Genomic DNA, 25,926 nt, shown 5'->3' with positions numbered 1-25,926 from the left:
TACTGCTCCTGCCCCATCATCAGACTTTCCACTCCCAAACACTCTGGAGTGCAGAGCCAAGCCATGAGTCTCCATGTGTTTCCTTGTGAGGAGGCGTCTGGCTGATAGATATCAGCACAACAGTTCGCAGGCCTTTCTTTTCCTGAGAGTTGGGCAGAGGTCAGCAGCCACAGCAGTTTCACTTGTAACTGACAGAGTAAGGAAGGGGACTCAGGAGACTCCTGGGACGGCTGTGCCCGGGGACTGCTGTTCCAGGGGATAAACCCAGTGGGGTTTGCAGCCAGGCCCTGGCCGCCCTGCAGCCGCTCTCCGGGCCGCTTCTTGGAAGCCGGGCGCCTGCTCCTGGGCCACGGGCTCCTGCGCGCACTCCATGGGAGGCGGCTCTCTTTTTCTTAAGGTCCCTTTTTAAAATAGTTGTTTATGTATACAGTTGCCAAAATAATGAGAAGAATTTGGTTGTTAAAGTCCAGATTTGTTTAGAGAGAAAAAATACAGCACACTGGTGCTTGCTCCCTACAGACCCAGCAAGATAAGCTCTCGAGATTAGCCCTGTAGAAGTCTGTGGAGGCTTCCATGCTCTCGGACCACGTGCTTTTAGTTCTTGCGTGGAAGCCATAGACGAAGACTTTTCTATTTATTCATTCTTTTTTTTTTTTTTTTTTTTTATTTATTCATTCTTGACCTTGGCAGCCAGGCTGGTCCCACATTCTTCTCATTGTTTTGTAATCTTGGTGAGCTGGGATAGTAAGCAGGACTCCTCAAGAGTGTCAGGGTTTTCCAGTGGTCAGACTCCCTGGAGTTAAACCACCTTGTGTCCAGAAGGTCGGTGTGTGTGTGTGTGTGTGTGTGTGTGTGTGTGTGTGTGTGGTGTGCCTGCCCCTCCCCCGCTGTTTGTACACAGTTCTTGGGGAAGGGCGTGTGGTTGTCAGATTTTGCTTGGATTCACTGCGCTTTCAGCACTGATTCAGGGAAAGTGCCTGTCCACCAGTAAACGCTCAGACCCTACTGATGCCAAAGTTCCTTTTCTTGTTACACCTCTCTGCCCACCTAGTAATACCATAAGATGGTTTTGTATCTCCTCTGTCACTCACAGCATAGTTCTGGTTTTCGTAGTTCTAAATTTGCAAACAGCCCTTGAGGGAGGATCTCTGTAAGTGAGAGGCCAGCCTGAACTACATAGTGAAACCCCGCCTGAGAAACTGGAGATCTGTGAACTCCCACTTTTCTGTCTTGGTTAAATCAGTGGGCAGTGAACTGCTCTCACTAGGTTCCTGCCACCACCCTTCCCGACCCTTTTCCAGTACTCCACAGCATCCACCCTGGGCCATCTCCCCAGCGTTTCTCACCTGGTGTTTTGGGACTGCGTAAGGCACCAAGTTGCTCAGGCTGGGCTCAACCTTGTGATTCTCCTGCCTCAGTATCCCAGATGCTGGGATTTCAGGCAGGTGCCATCAGTACCCGGCTATCATCCCATTTCTCTAAGAGAGTTTTACTTCCTGTTTTCCAATTAAGTGTGCAGAATTATTAGAAATTTCAAACATCAAATGGGAAATAGTTAAGTACATTGAGAATCTCTTCCAGCTCTTAAGTTTTTGTGACATCTATGGGTTCTCGGGTACAAGTAGGAAAGAGATTAAAGAACCAAAATGAAATTCAAATGAAAAGAACCACCATGACTTGCTAGCTTTTAATGGAGAATGAATTCTATCAAAATCTGACTATTGTGTTTTCTGTTGATGAACAGTACTGAAGAAACCACTTGACACTTAACAGAAAACGCCATCCGTCAGCAAAGCAGAGCACCAACACAGGAAATGTAGCACTTGGCTCCAGTGATGCCACCGACGGTTTGTGGCATCTAAACTAAGGCCTCATTTTGGTGCTGATGTCTTTAGAGTCCAGCGAGAATTGGTCGCTAATTTGGGTATTTAAATAGGGATAGGTGCACAGGGGCCAGTCTTGGCATTGTAGGCGTCTTGTAGGTAATTTCCCTCATAGAAGTAAGTGATTCAGTCCTACACACTTAAAGAAAAATACTGCACTCTGAGAACTTACACCCCCACAGTTTCATAGTCGGCTTTTCTGTTTTTCTCTCGGTCTTTTTTCTTTTTGGTGCTGGAGACTGACCAGGGTCATCTCACTGAGCTACATCTCTACGCCTCTTCTCTGAGAGCCAAGTGAACCGTGTCTCTGTTTGCCTTCCTTGTCTTTTCTCGTGGTCTTGGTGCACTATTGTCAGAGTTCTGAGCACTGCAGAGGGAGTCTCTTGTTGGCTGTTCTGAGGCTGCAGGCAGAGAGCTCTCCAGTCTGGCTGCCTTTCTGTGTGACCTCCAGGCCTTCTGCCACCAGCCCACTTACTGAGATCTATGGTTTTGTGTTTTGGTTTTGGGGATTTTTTTGGTTTGGCTTGGTTTTGGAGTGATACTGGGGAAATGAACCCAGGACCTTTGCAATGAGTTACATCGCCAGCACTTTTTCAGTTTTTAAGTTTTTAAGTTGCCTAGGACAGGCTTGAATTGTGATCCTCTTGCCTCAGACTCCTGGGATGATAGGCATACACCACTATGTCCAGCTGTCTCAGTTTTTAAAAGTTGGCAAAGTAGAGATGTTATGGATTAAAAACTGGTGGGCAACTTAACACCAGCTGAATTAAATCAGCATGGTGCTGAGTATAGATGGCCCACCTGAGGAAAGCTGCCAGCATAAATAGAGACATGAAGAAGAGCTGGGCTCTGTGGGTTCTCCTAGTGGTGCTGTTTGGAGCCATTGGTGCTCCTAGAGGAGCTTGTCATGCTGGCTTCCCTGATGAATTCAGCCATTCTTATTGGAGGAGCTTGGGACCTTGTGAGAGTGGCCGTGGTTCACTTTCGGGGAGCTCTGGTCCTTACATCAAGCATCACTTCCTGGCTCTGGAGGGAAAGATGTCTGCTGTTTAATATCCAAGAGAAGCTTGTCATGCTGGCTTTCTGGCATGTACTCAACTGTTATCATTGGAGGAGCTCAGGACCTCCTTGTTGCTGAGGACGGCTGTGGTGCTTTTCAGGGCATGACTTCTTGGCTCCAGTGTAGAACCCTCAACCTATTGGTACAGTTCTCTCATCCTGCTGGCACAGTCTTTCTAGCTTCCACCACTGACCTTTGGGCCTGCCCAGCAGATTTGTAAAACAGACTGGCGTGAGTCCTTCTCGTGGGCTCTAGGTCTCTAGTTGCACTTGTGGGAGGCACTGTCACAGGCTCTAGGTTTTCCACTGGATTCGTGCAGCACATTGATCCAGGCTCTTGGCTGAATATTCTGGGTCTTTAGTGTTGTGGACAGATTTCCTGCACTTTCTTGTGTTTAACTCTGGGTAACCATCATAATATTATAAATTCTGTGTCCTGATTGTAACTGTTCTCCCCACAACTCCTGACTGTAGGTAATATTATTAGATCTTCTTTGGAACAAATGTGAGAATCAAACAGAAAAAACAAATGATGACACCTCATACTAAAGCATCAGAAATCTGCAGTCTCAATTATGGTTTCAGGAATTTGAGCTTTCTGATGTTTTAATACCTGTGCACAGGTGCACTTTCACCTCGAGTCAGCTGCTCTGCACTGGCGGTAGGAGGAGGAAAGAGAAGCAGTGTTTCCAGGGCATTTTTGTTGTTTGCGGGATGTGCACAGGAAAGTGCAGGAAGTTAAAGCACTTTTTTTTTTCCAGTTAAATTACTTTTACACACTGCAGCAAGCAGTTAAAAATGTGTATGATGTGGAAGATGCAAGTGGCTGAATAATGTTATCGTTCATGTTTAGAAAAAGAAGAAGAAAGATACACGTAGCAATCCCTGTGCACTGAGACAGAAGGGAGCATCTGGAAGGGTGGCCACCAGAGTGCCAAGCTGGCCGCCCTTGCCTCTTAGCTGGCCAGCGCCGTATTGTTGCCATGTACGGGTTTGCTACAATAATGAATAGTCACTGGCATTGAAAAATGAGCAGATTTTATATAAAACCTAGGATTTGGGGTTTCTCTTGAGAAAATGAGAATGTCTGGTCAGCTGGTCCAGTGGGCCTTCACGGCCTAACCAGTCAGAATCAAGGAAAGACAGACATGCTCAGTGATGCCCAGGGCCCATGGGTCTGTCCCTGATCCTGAAGGTAGCTGGGTTTGGGAGTCCTGGTCTGCATCTGGCTCTAATCGAAGGCCTCTGGCAAATGAGACTAGGTAGAGCCTCCAGGAAGGTCACTGTTTACTTCATGTTCTTCTGTGTAGTTTGTATTTCCGTGACACTAAATTACTTTTAAAATTTAAAAACCAACAGAAAAAACCTATGCGAGTACTTCTTAGTTTCCTAAATGCCAAGAGAGAAAACATCTGTTGCTTTGTGAGCTCCTGTTCTGCAGCTCGGCATGGATATTGCAGGTTAGGGTCTTACTGAAATTTACGTCTTGGGACGTTGCCTTCACAGACCAGGTTCATCCTCACCTGAGTTCTTGCTTCTGGTCAGAAAGAGAGCAGTGACGGAGGGCATGGCCATGCCCTGTGCTTCCTTCCTGTCTGCAGGCTGTGGTCCCCCCTGGCCCTCCCCTCTCCCCCTCCTCTGCTCCCTACCTTGGAGCCCACCTCCAGTTTCACCTCTTCCATGAAGCACGCTGCAGCCCACAGGTTTCAGTTCTTCTTTCCCATTCAGTCAGCAGCCACAGGTTAGTTGAATCATTCTAGGATTTGCTGTGGTTGTACCTCTCCCTCCGAGGAAACACACTGTAGTGTGCTCTGGTCATCTTACGTTTCCCTTGGGGCTCACTGCATCAAGGCTGGTCCAGGTCACTGGGCTCATCTAGGTCGCTAGAGCTCTTGGAAGCGCCTTGTTTGCAGTCTCCTGGAGAGGAGAAGTGGGGCTTAAAGAACTTTGCCATGGTCCCAAGGACTGATAGTCTTCATTGCCCCAGAGCTCGTTAATCTCAAATCGTTGATAGGCCTGTTAAACCCAGGACCCCTCCTGGGCTACAGGCTGTAGCAAGAAGCCTCAGAATGCCTGTTCTTGTGCCCTGAAGCCACTGTTCAACCTCCTTGGTTTGTGGGGTGGAAGCAGGAAATCTCAAAGATGATCTGAAACATGGCTTTTAGTGGGCACTGCTCTGTGATTATACACACATTTCTGAGCATTTCCTGAGTGTCAACCCAAGCTGACCCAGATGCTGTCCTGAAAAACAGTGATCTTGTCACAGTGATTTCACTTCCTCCTCTATCCAGACAGATGTGACCCCCTTACACCTCTTGAAGATACACCCAAGCCTGCAGGTGCAGCCCCAGACCTATCCAATTTTTGCCTTTCTTTCAAAGCACCTCCCTGCCGTGACCCTTGCCCCTTCTTCAGCCTGCAGCACCTTTTGAGCAGGGCACTACCCTGTGCATCTTGCTCAGGCTTTGTCCCCATAAAAACGTGCATTTAGCAGATTCCCGTTATTTCCTGGCTCCCTCAGCACTTTTTGCAAATTCCTGATGGCTCAAATGGGGTGAGTTTGCCTTCTCATAAGCACTGAAGTGTTGGCCAAGAGTGAATCTCCTGCTGGACCAGATGCTTATTGTCCAAATGAACCTGCTGTGTTTTCTGGGCCCAAACCCTATGCAGGGCTGAGAAAAAGAAGGCTCTTCAGAGACTGAGTGTTTGAAAAAGGCCTCAGGAAAACCTGGCTAAATCTTTGCAGCTAAATGTTGCAGTCAGGCAACATTTAGATTGTTGTAAACCAAACCCTACACCATTAGAGAGCCAAAAGAAAGAACAGAAAGAAAACTGGGTGTAATCCTAGGATTTGAGGCAAGAGGATTGTAAATGCAAACCCAATTTGGGCACCTTAGTGACTTGGATCCTCTCTCATGATAAAACAATAACAAAAGACTGGGGATGGAACTCAGTACAGAAAGACTCTTTTGAGTTCAATCCCCCCATACATTAAAGACAGAAAAGAGAGAGAGAGAGGGAGCCAGACAGGCAGACAGTGCACACTGCTGAGTTAGGGATTCCTGGCTGGAGACCCACTGTGTGGGAAGAGACCTGGGTTACTGTGGGGCCTCGAGCTTTGTCGCTCCCTGAGGACATGTGCCTCACCCTGGGGCCTGGGTTTTGTAGAACCAGGGAGCTGAGGCGAAGTGTTGTGCTGGTAAGAGCCCCAGTCCATAAGAAGAGAAATTTCAGCCTTGAATTACTTCCATAAAAACTCCAAGGAGAGCAGGAAGCCCTTTGTGGTCCTTGACAGAAACCAAAAGGGAGCTTTCGAGAAGAAGCTCTTCTGAAAAGGCTCTAAGGGAAGATGCCAGATCTGTGTAAAAAAGAAGAGAGATGAGTGTGGGTGTATAGTTGCTTTTAAATTGGAGCTTAGCCTGTGTTCTGTGTCTTGGGGAGGGCTGCTGATTTGGGGTGAAGTTCAGGGGGACTATTGATTCCTCTTTGAACACTCAACCCTCTCCTCCCAGAACCCCTTCTCCTAGTGATGCTTTCTTGTCTATCCATTGCACCCCAGCATTTGGGTCTGAAAATCTCCAGATGTGAGGCATCGCATCCAGATGTGAGGCAGAGCTGTTCGGACACCCAGCGTGGTGTTAGGTGGTACCCTGTGAGCAGTATTTGCTTCTCATGGGCTGGGGATTGGCAGCAGAAACTGAAATTCTGCTGTGCCTTTGGGTGCCAGAAGGCAGAGCGCTCTCAAAGAGCAGCTCTCGTGGGCGAGGAAACTGCTGGAGGTGGGGAGCCCTGGGCTGGTGCAGCTCTCAGCTTCTGACACTTATAACCGATGGCCCTTGTCACTTCCTGTCATGCAGCCAAGTGGCGGGGAGGAGTTCCTTCAGGGAAACCATGCTCGGCTCTGCTCAGAGAATCCCATCTGTACAGCCCTGCTGCTGCTAGAGGCTGGGAAGGCTGGGTGAATGAGGACAGAGTGCCCCATGGTGTGGTGCTGCTTCTTTGTCCGGGCACAGGTAAGCTCTGGCTCCAGCTCCCATCCTGGCCAGGAGCTGAGACAGGGGAAGGGGCAGTGGGCTTTTTACCTCTCAGAACTGGGCTTCTATTGAAAACACCTGGATGATGGAGCCAGCTTCTTGCCTCCTGTCAGTCTGAATCAGGGGAGAGCTGTGTGGTTGTGTTTGAGACCACAGGGTGCTGCACGTGGCTGTGGTGGTGAGCTCAGGGGCGTGCAGCACAGGGCCTGCCTCCTCCAGCATCTGTGATTGGAGGATGGCGAGGGCAGAGGGCTGTTCACGCTCTGCTCTGTGATGGTAGCACTTTAACTTTCCCTGTTTTGATGAACAGGATGGGAAAGAGAGTAAAAGCTTGGCACCTGTCTTCTGTTTTGACATTGTCCTTTATTCACCAAGTGGATTTCCAGGAGCATGTTCTTTTCTTTGAATCAGAAGATGGCTGAGCTTGGTCTGGGAAATCCATTTCCCTTGGACAGCTCTTTCGTAGTTTTCTCTGAAGTGGTCTTGGTGTTGAGAATGTGCTTGTCAGTGGGAGGCTGAAATCAGATGAGCAGAGGGGACTGGGGCTTCTCCTTCAGAGTGGTTATGCTGGGCCTGGCTTCTTTGGGAGAAGTGGCTGGAGATTAGTTGTGTTATTTGTTTGAGGGTAGGTGTTGAAGTTTTGGGTAAGTCAGACCTGCTTTTAAAGGAAACACCCAGTTTTGTCTGTTCCTATCACTAGCAATGTTTCTGAGACCGATTCTTCTAATCCTGGTTCCAACTTTCCCACAGGACCATTGTCAATTACTTGTATTGTGATGAAAGCCACATAACATTAAATGGGTCATTTTAGCTGTTGTAAGTATATGGTTCAGTGATACTAAATACTGAGATAATGTTGTACAACCATCTGCACCGTTAATCTCCGTAACTCTTTTCATCTTGTAAGACTGAAACTCTCTACCCATTAGTACTTTGCTATTCCCTTTCCTCCAGTCCAACAACCACTACTTTTTTTTTTTTTAAATACCTGGAATCAAACTCAGGACCTTTTGCTTGCTAGGCAGGTGCTTGTGCCACTGAGCTAAATCCCTTGTCCCCGTTCTACTTTGTCTCTGACTTTGACTAAGTACTGCTGAGAAGTGGAATCAGTGTTTGTGTAACTGACTTAGTTCACTGAGTGTAACATCCTCAAGGCTTGCTGATGCTGCAGTGTGAATCAGAACACCCCGTTTCAAGGCTGATGTTCCTTTCTACATGTGTACCGCCTTTTGCTCCTCCATTCATCCTGCAGTGGGCCCTGGTTATTTCCGTGTTTTAGTGTTTGTAAATAACGTTGCTGTGAACTTGGTGTACAGATATCTTTTTCAGTTTTGGTAGGTATACACCTGAAAGAGGCATTGCTGGATCAGAGGTTGTAATTTTTAAGGAACTGCCATTCCATTTCCCACAGTGTCTGTACATTTTAGATTTCTACCTGGCATCCACTAGCATAGAGTTTTTTCACATCTTTACCAACACTGGTCATTTTCTGGTTTTTTGTTTCTGTTTTTTAGACAACCATCCTAATGTAAATTGTAGTTTTTAACTTGCATTTTGTAATGATCAGTGACACTGAGCAGGCTTTCATGCGTGTTTCTAGCCATTTATATATTGTCTTTAGAGAAATATCTATTCAAGTACTTTGCCCAGTTTTGAATCACATTTTTTTGCTTTAGTTTTAAGAGTTCACCACATATGCTGGATATTTATCTCTTATAGTATGATAATACAAATATTTTTCCCATTTTGTGTTCCTTTTTATTATGTTGATGTAGGTTGTCCTTTTTTTCCTTTTGTAGTGCTGGGGTTGAACCCAAGGCCTCACACATCAGGCAAGTACTGTACCACTCAGCTGCATCCCCACCTCCAGACTTACATTTTTAATCTTCCCCTATGCCTCGGGTAAAATGCCTTTCACTGTTTCCCATCTCACTAGCTATTTGCTCATTTGATGAAGAATAATTTTTGACCTTTGAAATATGGAAATAGCCAATATTTCAAATTACTACATTTGAATGGCATTTAATTGCTAATAACAATGTTACTAAGCCCCATACTCATCTTGATAAAATTCTTACTATAATAGGGATTGGCCATTATTACCATTCCCAATTTGCAGATGGTAGAAGCTGAGGCACAGAAAAGATAATTTGTGCTAGGTCACCAGCTGGCTGGTGAATATGACTTCAAACCCAGGCAGAACGGATCCAGAATGACTCTCAGCCATTAGGTGCTATGTGATGTTAAATCTGGGGGCCTCCCGGAATCTCAGACATCAGCAGTGATATTTTGCTTCCCGGTCTTGTGGGGTCATCCCATTTTGGTGGATGCTGAGTATTTTCTACTTAGGACCTAAGGAAGGGGCATCTGTGACAAGTCACTTTCTTCCTCTGGACTCAGTTTCTTTACCAGTGATGATGTCTGTCAACTCCTTTTAGCTCTGATATGAGCCTGTGGTATGTAGCTGTCTCAGGCAAAAAGTAAAGACTAGTCTTCATAACTGCCCTTTTCCAAAGTCAGATGACTTAAAGAATGATTTCAGTCAAGTAAACATTTTTCAAGGATATCAACTTGAACTCCCCATGCATTCCGCTGGCTTGCTGTATTGATTATTATTCTGTTCTTTCAAATATTGAGTGAATTTTGAGTTCCCAGCACTGAGAGTCTCCAGAGAAAGAAAGGATCTAGGGAAGTCTGGCCTGGCTGTAGGAGGCATAAGAGGGAAGGGAGGGGAATCCTTTATAGATCTCATAAATTCATCCGCTTGGATCTGGTGGAGGTGGTTCTGTATCTATGAGGAATTGGTAGTGTGATGGTTAAACACATGGATTTTAGAACCAGATAGGTGTAGTTTTCCTCTTGCTAGCAATGTGCTCCAAGGCATGTTACCAAACCTCTCTGATCTATGTTCTCCTGTATAAACAGGGATTGTAAATAGCTGGAAGGAAAGCATTAACCGTGCATTGTGAGGTTGTCATGAGGAAGAGCTGAAGTACTAGCAGTGCCTCACGAGATCAGTATTCAGCAGACTCGATCCCTGTCCTCTTATTACTGACGGTAGAACATGCTGGTGGCTACCAGTGAAATGAATCCTGGGTATGTATGGCTTAGCAAGAGCGAGGGTCCAGAGCATCTTATGATACACTTGGACTGGGCTTGATTTGTGGAGGGAAAGAAATAGCATATCCGTGGAAGGTTGATACTGAATTTGAAGAACCATCTCCAGCCCCATCTTCATGGCCTGCCCAGCATGAGAAATGGGAGCCATGGAAAAGGAAACTGATTCAAAGCATATCTGAAAAGGCGAGCTTTGATAGCACACTCAGATGTATGACTCAGGGGTCAAGGTCAGGGTGGTGACCCTGTGTCCACCAGGACAGAAACAATGGGCACCTGCAGGACCTAAAAATGGACAATGCGAATATCAGGGAGCTGGCAGGCATCTTGGGGAGTGTTCAGGAAGCTCCCCGAGGTGCTAGCCCTTGCTTGTGGCTCTCTTTATGAATAACCCTGTCCACATTCTGGCCTCCCCATCTCCGAGGTCCCCTTGCCTCTGCCTGGCTGCTGGCTCCTTTCCCCGCCTCTCCTCTGTGATGCTCACTCACTTCCCCGGTCTCCTTTGAGCCCCACCAGGCCCTCCCTAGCCTTGAGACGTTCACCCCACCAGTGTCCTTGTACGTGAGACTAGGGTGCTGGACTTGGGGGTCCATTTCCAGGTTCTCAGCTAATCCTGAGCAACGCTAGCATTCCTGGCACCAAGTTCTTCATCCTGGGCAGTGGAAGTACAGGAGGTATGATTGAAAACTATGGTTTGAATGTTTAAAAATTCACTGAAGTAAAAACCAGCCCCTCCCCATATTCCCTTCTTTTCTAACACACTAACCCTGTTGTTCCTGCCACTTTCTGAAGCAGTTCTGGGAATCCTCTTTTGTAGATTAGTCGTGCTATCGTGGCTGCCTTGATGTCTTGAGTCAGTTAAAAATGTTTGTCTTTCACGGTCCTTTTGGCTTTGGGGGAGAGCCGGCAGTTTTAGGGCACCAGACTCAGTGAATAAAGTAGTTGAGAACCTGCCATGATGTGTTTATAAGCCTGCCTTTCAGTGATGGTGCTCAGCAGCCAGCATATTCTCATAACCAGAGTCATAGAGAGGATTTTCAGAATTGCTTCAGAAAGTGGCAGGACGACAGGGTGAATGAATGTGTTCACCGAGAGGGGGGACATTTTGAGGATATTAGTGATGAGAGTCTTTACTGTAATGAATCTTTAAAAAGTTAAATATTTGTTGTGTATTTTGGTCCTGTCGCATATCTGGTAGGAACCCAGAACCTAGAGGTAGGCACCCTGAGTTCCAGACCTCACCCCTGCTTGCGCTGTGGCCTTGAGCCAGTTACCTCCCTGCAGAGCGTAGGTGATGGTAGTACCTGCAGCGTGGGCTGTGAAGGGTTTATAGCATAGAAGCTGGGAATCCCTTCATCCAGTGTATACCTTTGGTGCTCAGAAATGCTCGCTGTGGTTATGACTGAGAAGAAGAATCTTGAAATAGGTCTGTTTCTCCAGCTTCACTCATCTTTACTATGGCCATATTTCACATTTCTGTTATTTTTAATTTACTGTCTTTTAATTGCTTTTGGGAGGTTGTTTTGTTTTCAGGGTTAGATTTTTCCTAGACAGTAATAGCCCTGAAATCACAGGTTGAATGTGTGCTTTTGTACCATGATGAGTATGCACAGGTCTACTGTACATGGCCTGATTGGTTTTAAACACACCAGGCCTGCTTCCCACAATCTGAGGCTGGAGAAGGTGTCACTGTGAGGTCTAGGAGTCACTCTGAGGTCTAGGTTGTCACCTGCAAGTGACTCGGCTGTGTTTGTCCCACTGAAATGAACAGTGACCCCATCCTTTCATTGGATGTGGCTCCAAAATCAGTTTTGAGCCTTGCTCAATGTCAAGTGCCAAAATGGTCATAATGTGCACATCTGCAGCAACTGTCTTCTTTGAAGAGGCTATTACCAGCTCAAAGAGAAAACTCACAAGTACAACCTCGCTTCTGAAATTTATGAGCTCTCTCTCGCTTGAAATCTCTGGAAATAGTAAAGGAGACTCTCCATCAGCTTTTGCTGAGTAACACCCATCCCCAACTCAGTAGAGGCAGTAACAAGCATTTATTCTGCTCATAAGTGCGCAAATGGGCTAGGCTTACCTGCCCCATGTGAACACACATGTGTGTACTTCTCTTGGGAAGGTCAGACAGGTCAGAGGAGCAGGCTGAAATGTACAGTGTTTTAATGTAGAGGCTCAGAATTGGCACACTGTCCGTTCTTCCCATATTGTGTTGGCCACAGGAAGGTACAGACCAAGCAATGGTGATAGAAGAAGGCAGAAATATTTGCTGAGAATAAATTAGTCTACCACAGAGATTATCACTCACTAACATTTTTGCATATGTACTGTGTCCAATACTGTGCCCGTTGGCAGGGGCAGTACAGGAGCAAAAAACGCTGAAGGTGACAAGAACAACCAACTACAGCTGATGAGAGAAAGGGGCGTGGCTGAGGTGTAGCCTTAGGGGAGGAGTCATGTGAGAGATCACTCCACTTCCGAAGATGGCCAGCTTTGCCCTCGAGGCTCAGACCCCATGAGTGGGTTTTTCTTGGGCTCACTGCGGGCTGTTCCATGTGCTAACTCTTTTAAGACCTGCAGCTATGAACAATCCAGCAGCTGCACACACACTGACTTCCCAGGGGCTCCGAATCGCCAGCCTCCTGCCCCTGCGGCCACCCGCCCTTGGTGTTCTCTGCAGCCCTTCATGCAGTCAGGACCTGTACAGACCTCGGCCCCAGGCAGAGGGAGAGCTCTGCTGCAGCCATCCACCTCACCTGCTCACCTGCTCTGCTTCCTCAGAAGCTGAGGTAGTAGGAGAGGTTTGAATACCATGGTCAGGCTCAGAGTCTGAGTCATATCAGCTGTCCGGAGACTGTCTTCTAGATGAGTGAGGTGAGGAAGGCGTTAGTGATTTTTCCTTTGTGCAGAGGGCACAGGAGTCACTTTAGTTTTGCATGGAATGAAGTTGGAGCCTGCAGGTCAGCTGAGACCCAGAGAGGTTAATCTGCTTGTCCAAAGGCACACAGCTAGTAACAGTAATACTAAAATTAGTGTTTGTCCCCAGCAGATGATTTTTGCTCCGATACTGTTTGATCTTATTTCTTTGATACCTTTTCCAGAGTACAGTAGCCGATTCTGATCCATCTGTTTTATGGGGCATGTTACAAAACTGAGTTTTCTTGTCCTTTATCTCACAAGCCAAAGACAGGGATGACAAGATCACATTTGCCCTTGTCTCAACCGTAAAATCAACACGGCAGAACCTTGCTCCCACTTTCTCTGCTCTCCCCTTTCCACTCTGTGCCTCAGCCCTCCCACAGAGCCACACATGCTGATGGGAGAGGTGGGGACCGCTGTGTGAGGCCAGGTCACATGGAGGGTGGAGGTAGGGGGCACGGAGCCCGGGAGAAATACATTCCTGCAGAGTCCTGGAAATCTTATTTGGAGCCATTCTTCTATTCTTAGTTTTGGAGGCACTTTGTTCTCTGAAGCATTGTTTTCACAGTGCGGGAAGTCGGTCCCAGCTCGGGGTCAGCGATGCCACTGCTTCCTGCCTGTGGCCGCCCAGGTGGGTGTGTGGTTTGTTTGAGGGCTGGCCCTTTGTCAGCAGGATCACCGCAGCCCTTCTGCTTTGGTAGCCAGTCTGTCTGCACAGGGCAGAGAAGGCCAGGGAGGGAGGAAGGAGGTTCACAGCAATATTAACTGCAGTTATTTCTATGTAAAAAGAAAAATACCAAAATCTAGGTCTCCACATGGTAGGGTGCTTTCTGGCACAGCATTGTCCATGGAAATAGATGCAAGTAGGAAGTCTAGATTTACATTTCCTGGTAGCCACATTAAAGGACTCAAACAGAAAGGGGTGAAATTAATTTTTTTTGTCTTGTCTTTTTGAGACAGGGTCTCACTATGCACTTTAGGCTAGCCTTAAGCTCACTTTGTAACTCAGGCTGGTCTCAAACTCGTAGCAATCTTCCTACTGGTGAAATTTAATTTTTAAAATATATTTTAATTAAATGTCCCAAGTATTAGCATTTCTATGTGTAACTGATATAAAAAATAAGTATATACCTCACTTTTTTCACACTGTCTTCCAGTGCACTTGTATACAGAGAGGACACCGCAGTGGGGGTAGCAGGTTTCAAGGCCCAGTGGTCATGTGTGGCTCAGCTTCAGAGCAGTGCCACCCAGAACTCCTGATGGTTGACGCACCTGCTCTGTATCAGGCGGAGACCATGCATGGCCCACAGTGATCAGGGACCTATTTTTTTAAATTTAATTTAATTTTAATTTTTATTATTTAGTTTTGACCATGGATCTCTCGAAGTGTGGCTAGTTCAACTGAGAGACTGAGGTTTTAATTTTACTTTATTGAAATATAAACTTGAGCAGATGCATGGACCTAGTGGCTGTGATACTAAACGGCACAATCCCGGAGATTTCTGCCTGAGAAAAATAATGATCCAAACTTTACAATGGTATCATTTTTCACCTGCTATGTTGGCGGAGATTTTAAAGTGAGGGCAACAGATACATGTATGAAATATGTGGAGTGTAACTGAGAACAGGCTTTCTCAAGGACATTTTGGAAGTGTTTATCAGAATTGCAGGTACACATTCGCCTGGCCCAGGCAATTCCATTCCTGAATATTAATGTTGAAGCATCTCTGTGTGTGTAGACTGGCTTATCTAGAAAGATATTTTCAAGCTAGAAGATTGGCAGCCACATATGTGCCCAGGCAGTGGGGGACTTCAATAAATAAGTTAGGGCACATTTTAAAAATGTAATTTGCAACTATTGAAAAAATGAGATTAGTTTTAATAGCACGAAAGCCCTTCCAAGATATAATGCTAATCAAGTGTGTGTTAGTGCATGCAGTTCACAACTATTTGGGTAAAACAAAGCATTTACTTATTCCTGTTGAGGGCAGCCCTGAAAAAATACAGAAAGAACTAACCACAGTGGTTTCTTCCTGGGAGAGGAAGGGTGGACAGTGGGCAGAGATTTGCTTGTTATTGTGTGGCATACCCTTTAGGAATCCATCTATATTCCCTATTCATAAAGTAAATACCCATAAAATAGAGGAAACTCTCAGGGCAGGATGACTCTCAGAAGGCATCCTAGAGGAGGTGACCACTGGAACTGGTTGTGGAAGGCGGACAGGAGGAAGCCCATTTCTCACCAGACTGAAGTAGGACAGGTCCAGGTACCCGGATGTGCCCAGCAGGGGGCAGAGCGCTCAGTATGTAAAGGGGGCTGTGATGGGGTTAGGACCTGTGGAGGATCAGCTGGGTAGGAAAGACTTTGTCCGCAAGAGTGTAGACGTTAACTCTGTGAGCTATAAGTGGGTGCCATGGATGGTTTGGAGGAGTCGAAAGTAGTCTGGCTTGGTTGTCTGGTTCCCTGGGTGGCTGTCTTTGTGTGAGTGACAACCCTGTCAGAGAAGAGGAATGCTGAAGCTGTGGTCCACACGATGTGACCGAGGGTCTGCTGGCCGGAAGAAGGCCGGCCAGCAGAGGGAGGACAGGAGCCCGGCTCTCTGTGTAGCCAGCCACCTTAGGGAGTTATAAAAACATAAAATAATGTTACTCTTTTCACTGTGGTTGAGAAAATGTAGGTATTTTTTACTAAAATAATGAAAACAGAAGCTCATTGGGCCCTTAATAATTTTCTAAAATTATGGAGGAGTCCTGAGATCAAAACCCAAAAACTGCTGGCCTGGAAGGAGGGAGGCCCTGGGCACTGTGACTCTGGCTGTATCACAGCAAACTCGGGCTGTGAGCACAGTGGTGGCTGTGGAGCTACACAGGCGGCCCGAGCCAGCCGGAGTGCAGCGCGTGGTCTGAGCTGGTGCGTCTGGAAGGGTCCTGGCTGATGGTCTGGTCTGACTGACAGGAACACCGATGTACGCCTGTGGCCCGTTCCCCACTAGTGGACAGCCTGTTCTTTCCAGTTCTTCACTGCAGTACAAACCCTGGTTCGGTCTCCAGTGCCAGATGGCAAGGCTTTCTGTAGATCTCCTCCAAGTTGAGGTGCCACAGACGCTAACACAACTCCACTGAGAGCCGCCCTCCCCTCCCTGTCAGTAGACTTCAATTTTAATCTGAGAGTGTGGACTTGGCATCTGGATTTAGCCCTGCTCCCCCACTCCCTTCTCAAGAAGCGTAAGATACCACTGTGAATGGCAGGCACTTCAGGAAAAAGCTTTGCTTCAGGGAGTCTCCCTGTCTCTGTCTCTCCACACGTAGAAACAGCAACAGGTTCTGTATTCTGGTTCCTTGGGCCAGGCAGGAATAAAACCTTGCGCTGCTGCTCTTGATTTCATCTAGAAAACCCCTAGCCAGAGGTTTGTGTCCTCACAGTGTTTGCTGTGACAGAGGTTGTGTGGGTCCTCACCCAGGAGGAGAAGCAGACCTTGTTCTGTTGCCAGGCCTGGGCTGGCATTCGGGGAGAGGCTCTGCTGGGCATTGCGTCAAGGACTGAGGCTTTGGGCACACAGGTGCGACGTGCGTGATGTGCTTCTACCTTTTCCTCTTGGGGAGCCTTCTTCCCTGGTCGTGCAACATGTGTACTCAGAGTGCCCGGGCGTGGTAGTGCATGCCTGTCGTTGTTTTGCTAGCATTTTTCTGTAGCTGCAGCATTAACACACACAGCACTGTGTGGTCACTGGTCGTTGCACGAATGACTGTGTAAAACAGCATCCCTGCAGGCAAAACAGTGGCGTGGAGGAAGGCAGTGCCCTGCCCTGTGCACCCCACTCCTAGAGTACACATAAGGAAGCGGTTCCGCCCCATGTGGTGCCGGGCTTTCACAGTTTAGTAGTTTTTCTTGGTGAACTCACTGCTGAAAACGATACCCGGGTGTGGTGCTCATGCTGTCCAGTGTCACCAAGTATAAGGAGGCTGGGGTGCGCCTCACAAAGGAAATGTGTGGGTGCAGAGAGGCCTCCTTGGGGTGGGGATGTGTGGTGCCGTTGACTGTGCATTCAGTGGCGAGGAGCCAACAGTACACCACGTCGTCCTAAGCAGAAATACAGTGCGTGATAGCATGGAGTTCGCACAGAAACTCCCAGGCACTCAGCCTGTTTTCTAGGAGCATGGGTTTCATATTCACTAACCCAGTGTGTGCGGCAGCTTGGTGAAACAGTCTTAGCCACGCCTGGTGGTGCGTACTTGGAATCCCAGTCAGCACTCTGAGAGGCTGAGGCAGGAGAAATACTAGTTCAAGCCCAGCCTTGGCAACTTAGTGATGAAAATAAAAAAGGGGCTGGGGATAATAGCTTAGTGTGAAGGCCCTTAGTGAGTCCCCAGTGTGACAGTGGGGACCGTCCCAAAACAAGAAATTAGCAAAACCCCCCACAACTGCATGTGGTGAGTCAGCTGTGTGTGTGTGTGTGTGTGTGTGTGATTTGCTCTGCTCTGCTCACTCTCCTCTTGCTTATTCTTTCTTCCTCTATTGCTTGCTTTCTTGATTTGCTTCACTGGCCATGGTCCCTCTGGAATTAGTCTTCTCCAGCGCCCATGGGTGCCATGGAAGGGCCTTCATTCATTTTTCCATCATTTAATACACATTTGTAGGTTACTTTGCTTTGCCCTTGTCCTGGGCTGTATTAGGACCTAAACCCAGGCGTTACGTTTCAAAATCATGCTCATACACAGGGTTATGGTAATCTGTGATTTTTCAGGCGAGTCAGAAACCGCACACTGACTTCTAGAAAGTGTGTCCTAATCTCTGCCATTCTCACTGCCACTTCCTCTCCTGTCCAGCAGACTCCTCGCCCATCTGTGGTCACAAAATGTTAGAAGGAAACTTTAGAGGTCACCTCGTCCTGCTTTCAGTCTACAGAGACTGAAACTGAGATCCAGAAAGGAAAGTGAAATGCCTAAGGTCACATAGCTAGTTTGAGGGCCTTAAAAATGGACAACCACTTAGGGAATAATTGTTTGCCAGTTGTTCTGTTTTTTTTTTTTTTTTTTTTTTTTTTTAAACATTGGGAGAACCCTGGGAAACAGGAGGATTTTATTTTATTTATTTATTTGTTCATTTATTTATTTATCGGTACCAGGGATCAAACTCACGACCATGTGCTTGCAAAGCAGGTGCTTATGCCGCTCAGCTAAATCCCCAGCCCCAGTTGTTCTGTTTTATAACTTATGAATAAGACAAGACAAAGGTGGCATCAGTTATTATCAGGTAACTTCTGATAAAAATTTATAAAATAAGCTGGGCACAGTGGCATTTGCCTCAAATCCCAGCCCTTGGGAGGCTGAGGCAGATAGATCACTGCAAGATCGAGGTCACCTGGGCTACAAAATGAGTTCAAGGCCAACCTGGACTACACAGTAAAACCCTGTCACAAACAAACAAACAGAATTTATTTCTGCAAATTGTGTGCATTGTAGTGAAGTTTGGAAAAATGTCTGAATAGATGTTTTAGAAAACTGTTTTTACAGCACCATTTCAAATCTGCAGTCAAGATGTCTAGAAGTTTACAATATAGAGAAAGGGCTTTTAAATTCCTCATTTGAGTGATTTTCATTATTAAAATATGAGACACATCCCAAGGTGGGCACGACTTGGCCTAACACTGTGTATCATAAATTTGCATGTCAGGACCATAACAGCACAGAGAGGGGAAATCTACAAAGCCAGCCAGGAAACAGACCATGTAGGTCCTGCTTCCCACCGGGTTCACAGCCTAGCCTCCATCTATCCCTCCGGGAAGGAGGAAGGAAGAAGGTTAAGGAAGATAATGTGCCCATCCTCAAACAAGGTGTGGCCAACCCTTTTCAGTACCTGGACCACTCCCATATCCTGTGGCTAAGGTTGAGCTTGTTAGATAGGCATTGCATTTGTAAGCCATGACCGAGCAGGACCCGGCTGTGAAGGATGGTGGGCTGCTGAGTCCCTATGCAGCTTCCAGGGGAGAGGGCCAGAGAGCTGCTTTTTCTTTACTCGCCATTAGTTAGCACCAAGATACATGGGACAGAACATGATTATGCGACAGCATGAGAGGGAATTGTTTCCTGGTAACCCTTCCCTGACGTCAGCTTAATTTTATAAAAAACAACGTAGGTTTTTTTCCTTATATTACTTCTTAATGGAATGTTTATATTTGTTTCTTTGATAAATAAGAATTCAGTATGTTTGCCATAGAATGTAGATATTAAATATTGCAGTGTTTGCTTATGAAAGTAAGTAAATATGCACCTAACTAAGTAGCCTAACTAAACTTTAGCTAGATGTGCGAGCCTGTCTGTGCTCAGAACAGGACTGAACTGGTAAGCGACTGGGGGTGGAAAAGTGAAGGTAAGGTAGCCCCCCAGTGTAAGCTCCTTCCTGGATTCAGGACAGACCCACAGTGTGACCTGTGTGAAAGCTGTCGGAGCTGACTCCCAGGGGCCCACTCCTGTGGCCTCTGTCACTCCAAAAGCCATCTTCAGGGTCCCCTGTCCATGCCAGGGACACTCTGTGCCCATCCACCTGATGGTGTTTCCACAGTGAAGGGAGCAGCTGGCAGGTGAGTCCCCCACCTCCTCACCCTCAGCAGCAAGTCCTTGGCCGGGGAGTCCCCAGAGGGCGTCGCTCCGGCCTGCCCTGTGACCTGCCGCCTCCTCAGCCCCAGGACTTCCCTGCTTTCCCCTCACTTCCGCCCTCCCATTGTTTCAGTGAGGATTACTTCCCAGCTAGACACTGACACCTAAGCCTTTCAGCCAGAATTGCTTAAGGAGAGCCTAAACTAAGACATGTGACGAATGTGCTGCACTGAACGCATCTAAAGATCTTATTTTCAAGATCTTTTTGAGACAAGATTTCCCTATGCAGTTCAGGCTGTCCTTGAACTCTCTTTGTAGTGCAGACTGGCCTCAGACTCAAGGTGATCCTGCAGCTCGGCCTCCCAAGTGCTGGTATTATGTGCATGCACCACCATGCCTGGCCTCTAAAGATCCTGTTAAATAGATAAATATAGTTCGATTGGAACGGAAACCTTGGAGTTAGTTCATGATTGTATATCCCGTTAACCACACGCAGAGTGCCAGATGGGAGTTTCTAAACACCATTCTCCTTTGAAAGGATCCTGGGCTCCATGGAGAAAAGGCTGATGCCAGGGCTGTGGCAGAGGGTCCTGGAGCGTCTTTTCTGTACCAGACATTAGTGACGTGCTTTGAGAATGAGGGTGTGGGAACAAGACGGACGTGAGGCCCACAGCTTGGAGGGGTCTTCCTCACTGAGTATGGGACAATCTGAGCATCAGAAAGAAAGATGGTAACAGATCCTAACCCGCCAAATAAATAGGATTCCCTGTAAATACAGGGGTCCCTCCCCAGCCATGAGAGATGTGGCTCCAGGTCCAGTGGCTGCCTGAGGGAGGCCATGCACACGCACACGCACACGCACACACATGCACACGCGTCTCTTCCTCCACATGCCTCTTAGTGGCCAGTGACTGAGTGGCATGTGCAGCACTGACATACCAGATACGGGTGGCTCCCGTCCTCCAGCTCAGAGCCGAACGCCATAGGATAGTATGGGAACTCATCATGCTCTTCAGAGTGGTGTGAAACTTAAGACATGAACTGTGTGTATTTCTGGAATTTTTAGTATTTCAGACTATGAGTAAACCTGGGGGACATGAAGCCGGAGAGAGGCGGATCTCCTGTAAATAAGTAAGCATGTGGTGATGCAGGGAAGGCCGTGCTGACAGCGAAACATCACTTCATGCACAGAAAGGATGGTGGGGTTTAAGAACTGTCAGCTGAAGCTAACTTTCCTGGCAGATTAGACACTCGAGTGGTTTTAGGCGGCTTGGGACTGCCAGGCATGGTGGCACAGAACCATCCTCGCAGCAGTCCAGGAGGCTGAGGCAGGAGGACTGCACATTGAAGCCTAACTTGGACAACTTAGCAAGACTTTGTTAAAATAAAAAGGGTGTAGGATGTGGCTCAGTGTAAAGGCACTGGATTGTCCTCATTACTGAAAAAATTACTTACTAAAGAGGGAAAAATTGTGAGTTTATAATGCAGAAACGGACACTGCTAATATTAGGGTAAACTAACACCACTTATCTGCTGATGCTGTGCACTAGAAATGCATCACTGCTGTCATACTCGTGAAGAATGCACAGTCTGAAATACCATCCCGTCGCTGTGGATACTTTAATATATGTGGCCTGAATCTAATCATGACCAACGTCTAAGTAAGCCACACTCAGGGAAATTGTACAACATATTTGGGCTGCACTGGGCACTGTCAGAATCATCAAGATTGAGTTGGGAATTTAGCTCAGGGGTAAAGCACCTGGCTCGCATGCCTGAAGGTTCACACCCCAGCACACTAAAAAACTTGTCAAAATCAAGAAACACAAAGCCTGTGTACTATTCTAGATTAACAGACGTTAGGAATTATATGGCAATAAATGCAGTGCAGGATCCTGAATTGGATTACAGACTACAAAAAAATACCTGTAATATATATTTATGGGATAATAGGCATGTTTTTAATACGATTGGTGGTTGGAGCCTGGCATGGTGGCACATGTGTACAATTCCAGCACCTGGGAGACTGAGGCAGGAGGATCATTGCAAGTTTCAGACCAGCCTGGGCTACAAAGTGAGCCCAAGGCTAGTCCAAACTGCACAGAGAGACGGTGTCTCAGAAAGACTAAATAAATAATAAAAAACAAAATAAAGTGAATAGGGGATGAGCTTTGTCAATGTCAAACTTTGTGCTTTTGATATATAATTCTATTTGCAAGAAGACATCCTGTTCTTAGGACATATTCACTGATATATTTGGAGGCTAAAGAGATATGATATGTTTGTAATTCATTTTCAAATAGGAGGAAAAATAATTTATACTCATTTGCCAAAAAATAGAGAGGGATAAAATAAATGGGGCAAGATGTAAGTAATTGGTGAATTTGGTAAAGGGCTGGATCTTAGTTTACATTTACAGACTTTAAGCTTGAAATGTCAATGACTTTTCAGAGGCAGTCACGAATAACCTGCATGCTCAGCCCTCCAAAGCAGAGGCCTCGCCTCTCCTGATTCCTCTCTGGGGCACCTGTGTCCTCTCCCATGAAGCCCTGGGACAGCAGACTCTGATTCTGAGGCCCTACAGGAGCCTCTGCCCCCTGATGCCCACACCCTGGCCCTTGTAAGGCAGCTGTTGACCCAGGTGCTTCCACACAGCGAGACTGGACATAGCTGGGGCCTAGTTCCTCAGGCCCAAGAAGAGGATAATTTAAGGATTAACATTAGCTGTCTCTCAGACAAAACAAGCAACCCCAAGAGGCTGGCTGTTTGTCCTTCAGATGTTCCTCTCACCCAGCAGGAAAGAACCAGCTCTAAAGAAAGTGACCGTGTAATAACGAGTGGTCTTCTGCTCAAAAAGGGACCTGAGCATGCCAGCATGCTGTCTGCCTCCTCAGTATGCTGCTCTGAAGACAGCTGGAGCCTTGGAGCTTGTGTCATGCCATGACACAAGTCTCTCTCCTGCCCAGCCAGCGCCCTTCCAGCCCAAGGGACCACCAGTCTTCAGCATAGGTGGGAGTCAGTGGAGGGCAATGCTCAGTGGCAGCAGTTTGCACAGAAGAGATCAGAACAGTAGACAGAACCAGTCACTGTTTCTGACGCAGGGTCTGGAAAGATGTCAGCAGTGATTACAGGGACATTTCTTCCCTTCTGCAGCTGTCTTTGAAAGTGGAAGGAGGGCTCACCATAACTCCAAATTAACGGAGGAAGCCCAAGAGCCCAAAACCCCAAGGACAAGTGGGTGGGCACCCCTCTTCACTGGTACTGTCATGTCCTGTCAAGTTTCTCTTTCTATCACAGGAGGAATTGAACATTTTTCTTGCCCAAGCTCTCTTGGCTAAGCCTATCACTTCGCTGCTTCCAAATAGGTTAGAGACAGTTGCCTCATAGCTAAGTCATGGTAGGGGCTTTTCTTAGCTTGTCAAAATCAAATTAATGGTAAATTGTTATAGATTTAAGTAGCTTCTCCATGATACTCTCCGCTAGTACCCGGTGCTCACTTGCTGTTACTGCTGCTAATACTGGTAACAGTTGCCATTTGATCAGCTGCCGAGAATCAGACATTGCCTGAGTCCTTTATGGACTCTCAGTCTCCTTAACAGAGGGGCACATTCTTGCTCCATGTAGTGGATGGGGAGACTGAGTGCAGAGCAGTTCAGTGATACGCGTAATGGTGCACCATCAGGAAAGGGCCGAGCTAAGGTAGGTTTACTACGTTTGACTTGGATGTCTGCCTAGCATCTTTCAGCTACAGTTAATGGCATCTGAGTGTTTTAACAGCCTATGATGGCACTTAAAATTTATTCATCAATAACTCAGAACCATGATTTGTAGGTTCTCGGGCCCTATTTGTGATTGGAGCACTTAGAGAAAAGGACCAACGTTTCAGGATGCTAGAAAAGGGATGGCATCTTAAGACTGGGAGGCACTGGGCTGAAAATGGACTAGGAGCTCCTCCGAATCCTGCTTATCCCTGGGAAAACCAAAATGTGTGTTCTCTCCCTGCTCAAATGTGAGTTTTTGAGTCAAGTTCCAGCTAAGAGAAGATACACGAACATAAAATCCTTTTGCTAATCTCTCCCCAAAGAGGCGCAGATGAAAATCAAGGCATCAAAGCCTCTGAAACCACCACAGCTGTTATCTTTGTAAGTCAGGAAGGTTTAGAATCTGGTTTGAATCTAGTTTGAACGATAAATGGCTAATCGAGGCTCTCTGCTGCCAGGTTGGGAGCGGCACCCGCTCGGTTAGTGCATTGGTGCTGCCCAGGTCACCTGCCTGTTAAATAGGAAGGCTCAGCAGTTAGGAACTCATCAGTGTCAGGGCTCAGCTGAAATAATCAGTTCAGTCTCAGCCATTTAAAGTTACGGCAGGCTTGCATTTGCCCTCTCTCTGTGCCAGTGGGAAGGGCATACTGCAAACATGACTGAAGGTGTCCCCAGCATCTGTGTACAGCCTGTGAACCGGGTGTTTAGAGGAGAGTCAGGCTGTGTCCCAGATCTCGCACGCCTTCCTGCAGGATTCCTTGTCATGTCTCACACCTGCCCTCGCTACCTGTCAACAATTCTACCAGCAGCAACAGTCAAGGGAATATTAATCATGGTAATAACCACAGTAGTGATAATTGTTCACATTTTTTACATCTTGCCATATCCCTGGACCTTTTCAAAGTATTCTAGCTTCTTTCATCTTTAAAATTACTCTATAATGGAGAAACTGAAACTTAGGGAAGTGTTTTTATAGACATTGATAGATTCTACACTCCTTGTATTGTACATTCTCAGTAAATTATTTGTTGAGATTCCTCAAACTCTTCAGTAAAATAGAAGGGGAAGCAAGTCTCCCCAACTCATTCCTGGAAGCATCTATTACCCTAATACTAAAACCAAAGAAAGACTCAACTAAAAAAGAAACATACAGGCCAATCTCTTTAGTGAGCATAGATGTAAAAATCCTCAAAATACTGGCAAATAGAATAGAACAAATCATCAAGAAGATTATGCATCATGATCAAGTGGGATGCATCCCAGGAATGCAGGGATGGCTCTATATACACAAATCAATATATATAATATACCATATCAATAGAGCCAAGGACAGGATCATCTCAGTAGATGCAGAAAAACCTTTTGACAAAATCCGAGACTCATTCATGATAAAAAAAAACCCTACAGAAAATTGGAATATATGGTCTCTACCTCAATCTGATAAAAGCCATCTATGATAAACCAACAGCCAACATCTTACAAAATGGACAAAAACTGAAAACTTTCAACCTAAAATCAGGAACAAGACAAGGATGTCCATTATTACCACTTCTGTTCAATATAGTTCTGGAAACAGTAGCCAGAGCAATTAGACAAGAGAGAAAAATAAAAGGAATAAGGATAGGAAAGGAAGAAATTAAATTACCACTATATGCAGATGATATGATATTCTACATACAAAACTCCCAAAACTCCATTGAAAGACTTCTAAATCTAATAACCAAAATTTAGTAATGTAGCTGGATACAAGGTCAGCACTCAAAATCAATAACATTCCTGTAAACAACAAACTCACTGAGAGAAGTAAGGGAAACCACACCCTTCACGACAGCATACAAAAAAATGAAATACTTAGGAATCAATCTAACGAAGTAAAAGATCTATACATTGAAAATTACTCTGAAAAAAGAAATTGAAGAGGATCTTAGAAAATGGAAAATTATTCTTTGTTCATGAATAGGAAGAACAAACATGAAAATGGCCATTCTCCCAAAATTGTTATACAGATTTAATGCAATCCCACTCAAAATACTATTTGCATACCTCACAGATCTAAAGAAATCATCCCTAAGATTCATCTGGAACCAGAAAAGACAGAATAGCAAAGGCACTTTCTGGGCAACAAAGCTAAGGCAGGAGGCATCACAATCCTGACTTGAAATTATACTACAAAGCTACTGTGATAAAATCAGCATGGTACTGGAATAAAAACAGACCTGAAGATCAATGGTTAGAAGTTACAGCCACAACTACAAACACACTCAGCCACCTCATCTTTGACAGAGGTGCTGAACATTGTACACTGGAATAAAGATAGCCTCTTTAATAAGTGGTGCTGGAAAAATTGGCTTTCCATGTGCCAGAATCTAAAACTACATCCATGTCTATCATTATGCACTAAACTAAAGTCAAAATGGATCAAAGATCTAAATATTTTAAAACAAGCACTGAATCTGCTGGAAGACGAAGTAGGTAGAAATTTTGACAACATAGGAGTAGGCAGAAAATTCATGAACAAAAATCAGACTGCGCGGGAAATACTACCCAGAATCA

The 25,926-nt window shown here is 46.1% G+C and overlaps 1 protein-coding gene across 5 annotated transcripts in view; it reads left to right on the top strand.

Moving 5' to 3' along the window:
* Nucleotides 1-25,926, top strand: part of Arhgef3 (Rho guanine nucleotide exchange factor 3) — a 277,874-nt gene that overhangs the window by 112,834 nt on the left and 139,114 nt on the right. For 2 of the 5 annotated variants that reach the window (XM_005008262.4, XM_063257326.1), the window contains exon 1: nucleotides 6,800-6,955. The exons of the other annotated variants lie outside the window; for them this stretch is intronic. In XM_005008262.4, coding sequence (XP_005008319.1) covers nucleotides 6,905-6,955 — 51 coding nt within the window. In that variant the 5' untranslated portion in view covers nucleotides 6,800-6,904. Of the gene's footprint in view, nucleotides 1-6,799; nucleotides 6,956-25,926 lie in introns of those variants that run through there. 5 annotated transcript variants of the gene reach the window in all.

Source organism: Cavia porcellus, unplaced genomic scaffold (assembly GCF_034190915.1).
Source record: "Cavia porcellus strain 051 isolate PalLab524CR breed Dunkin Hartley unplaced genomic scaffold, mCavPor4.1 scaffold_10, whole genome shotgun sequence".
Taxonomy (NCBI): domain Eukaryota; kingdom Metazoa; phylum Chordata; class Mammalia; order Rodentia; family Caviidae; genus Cavia; species Cavia porcellus.
Note: the sequence above shows the minus strand (reverse complement) of the source record. Positions and strands in the feature narration are given on the sequence as shown.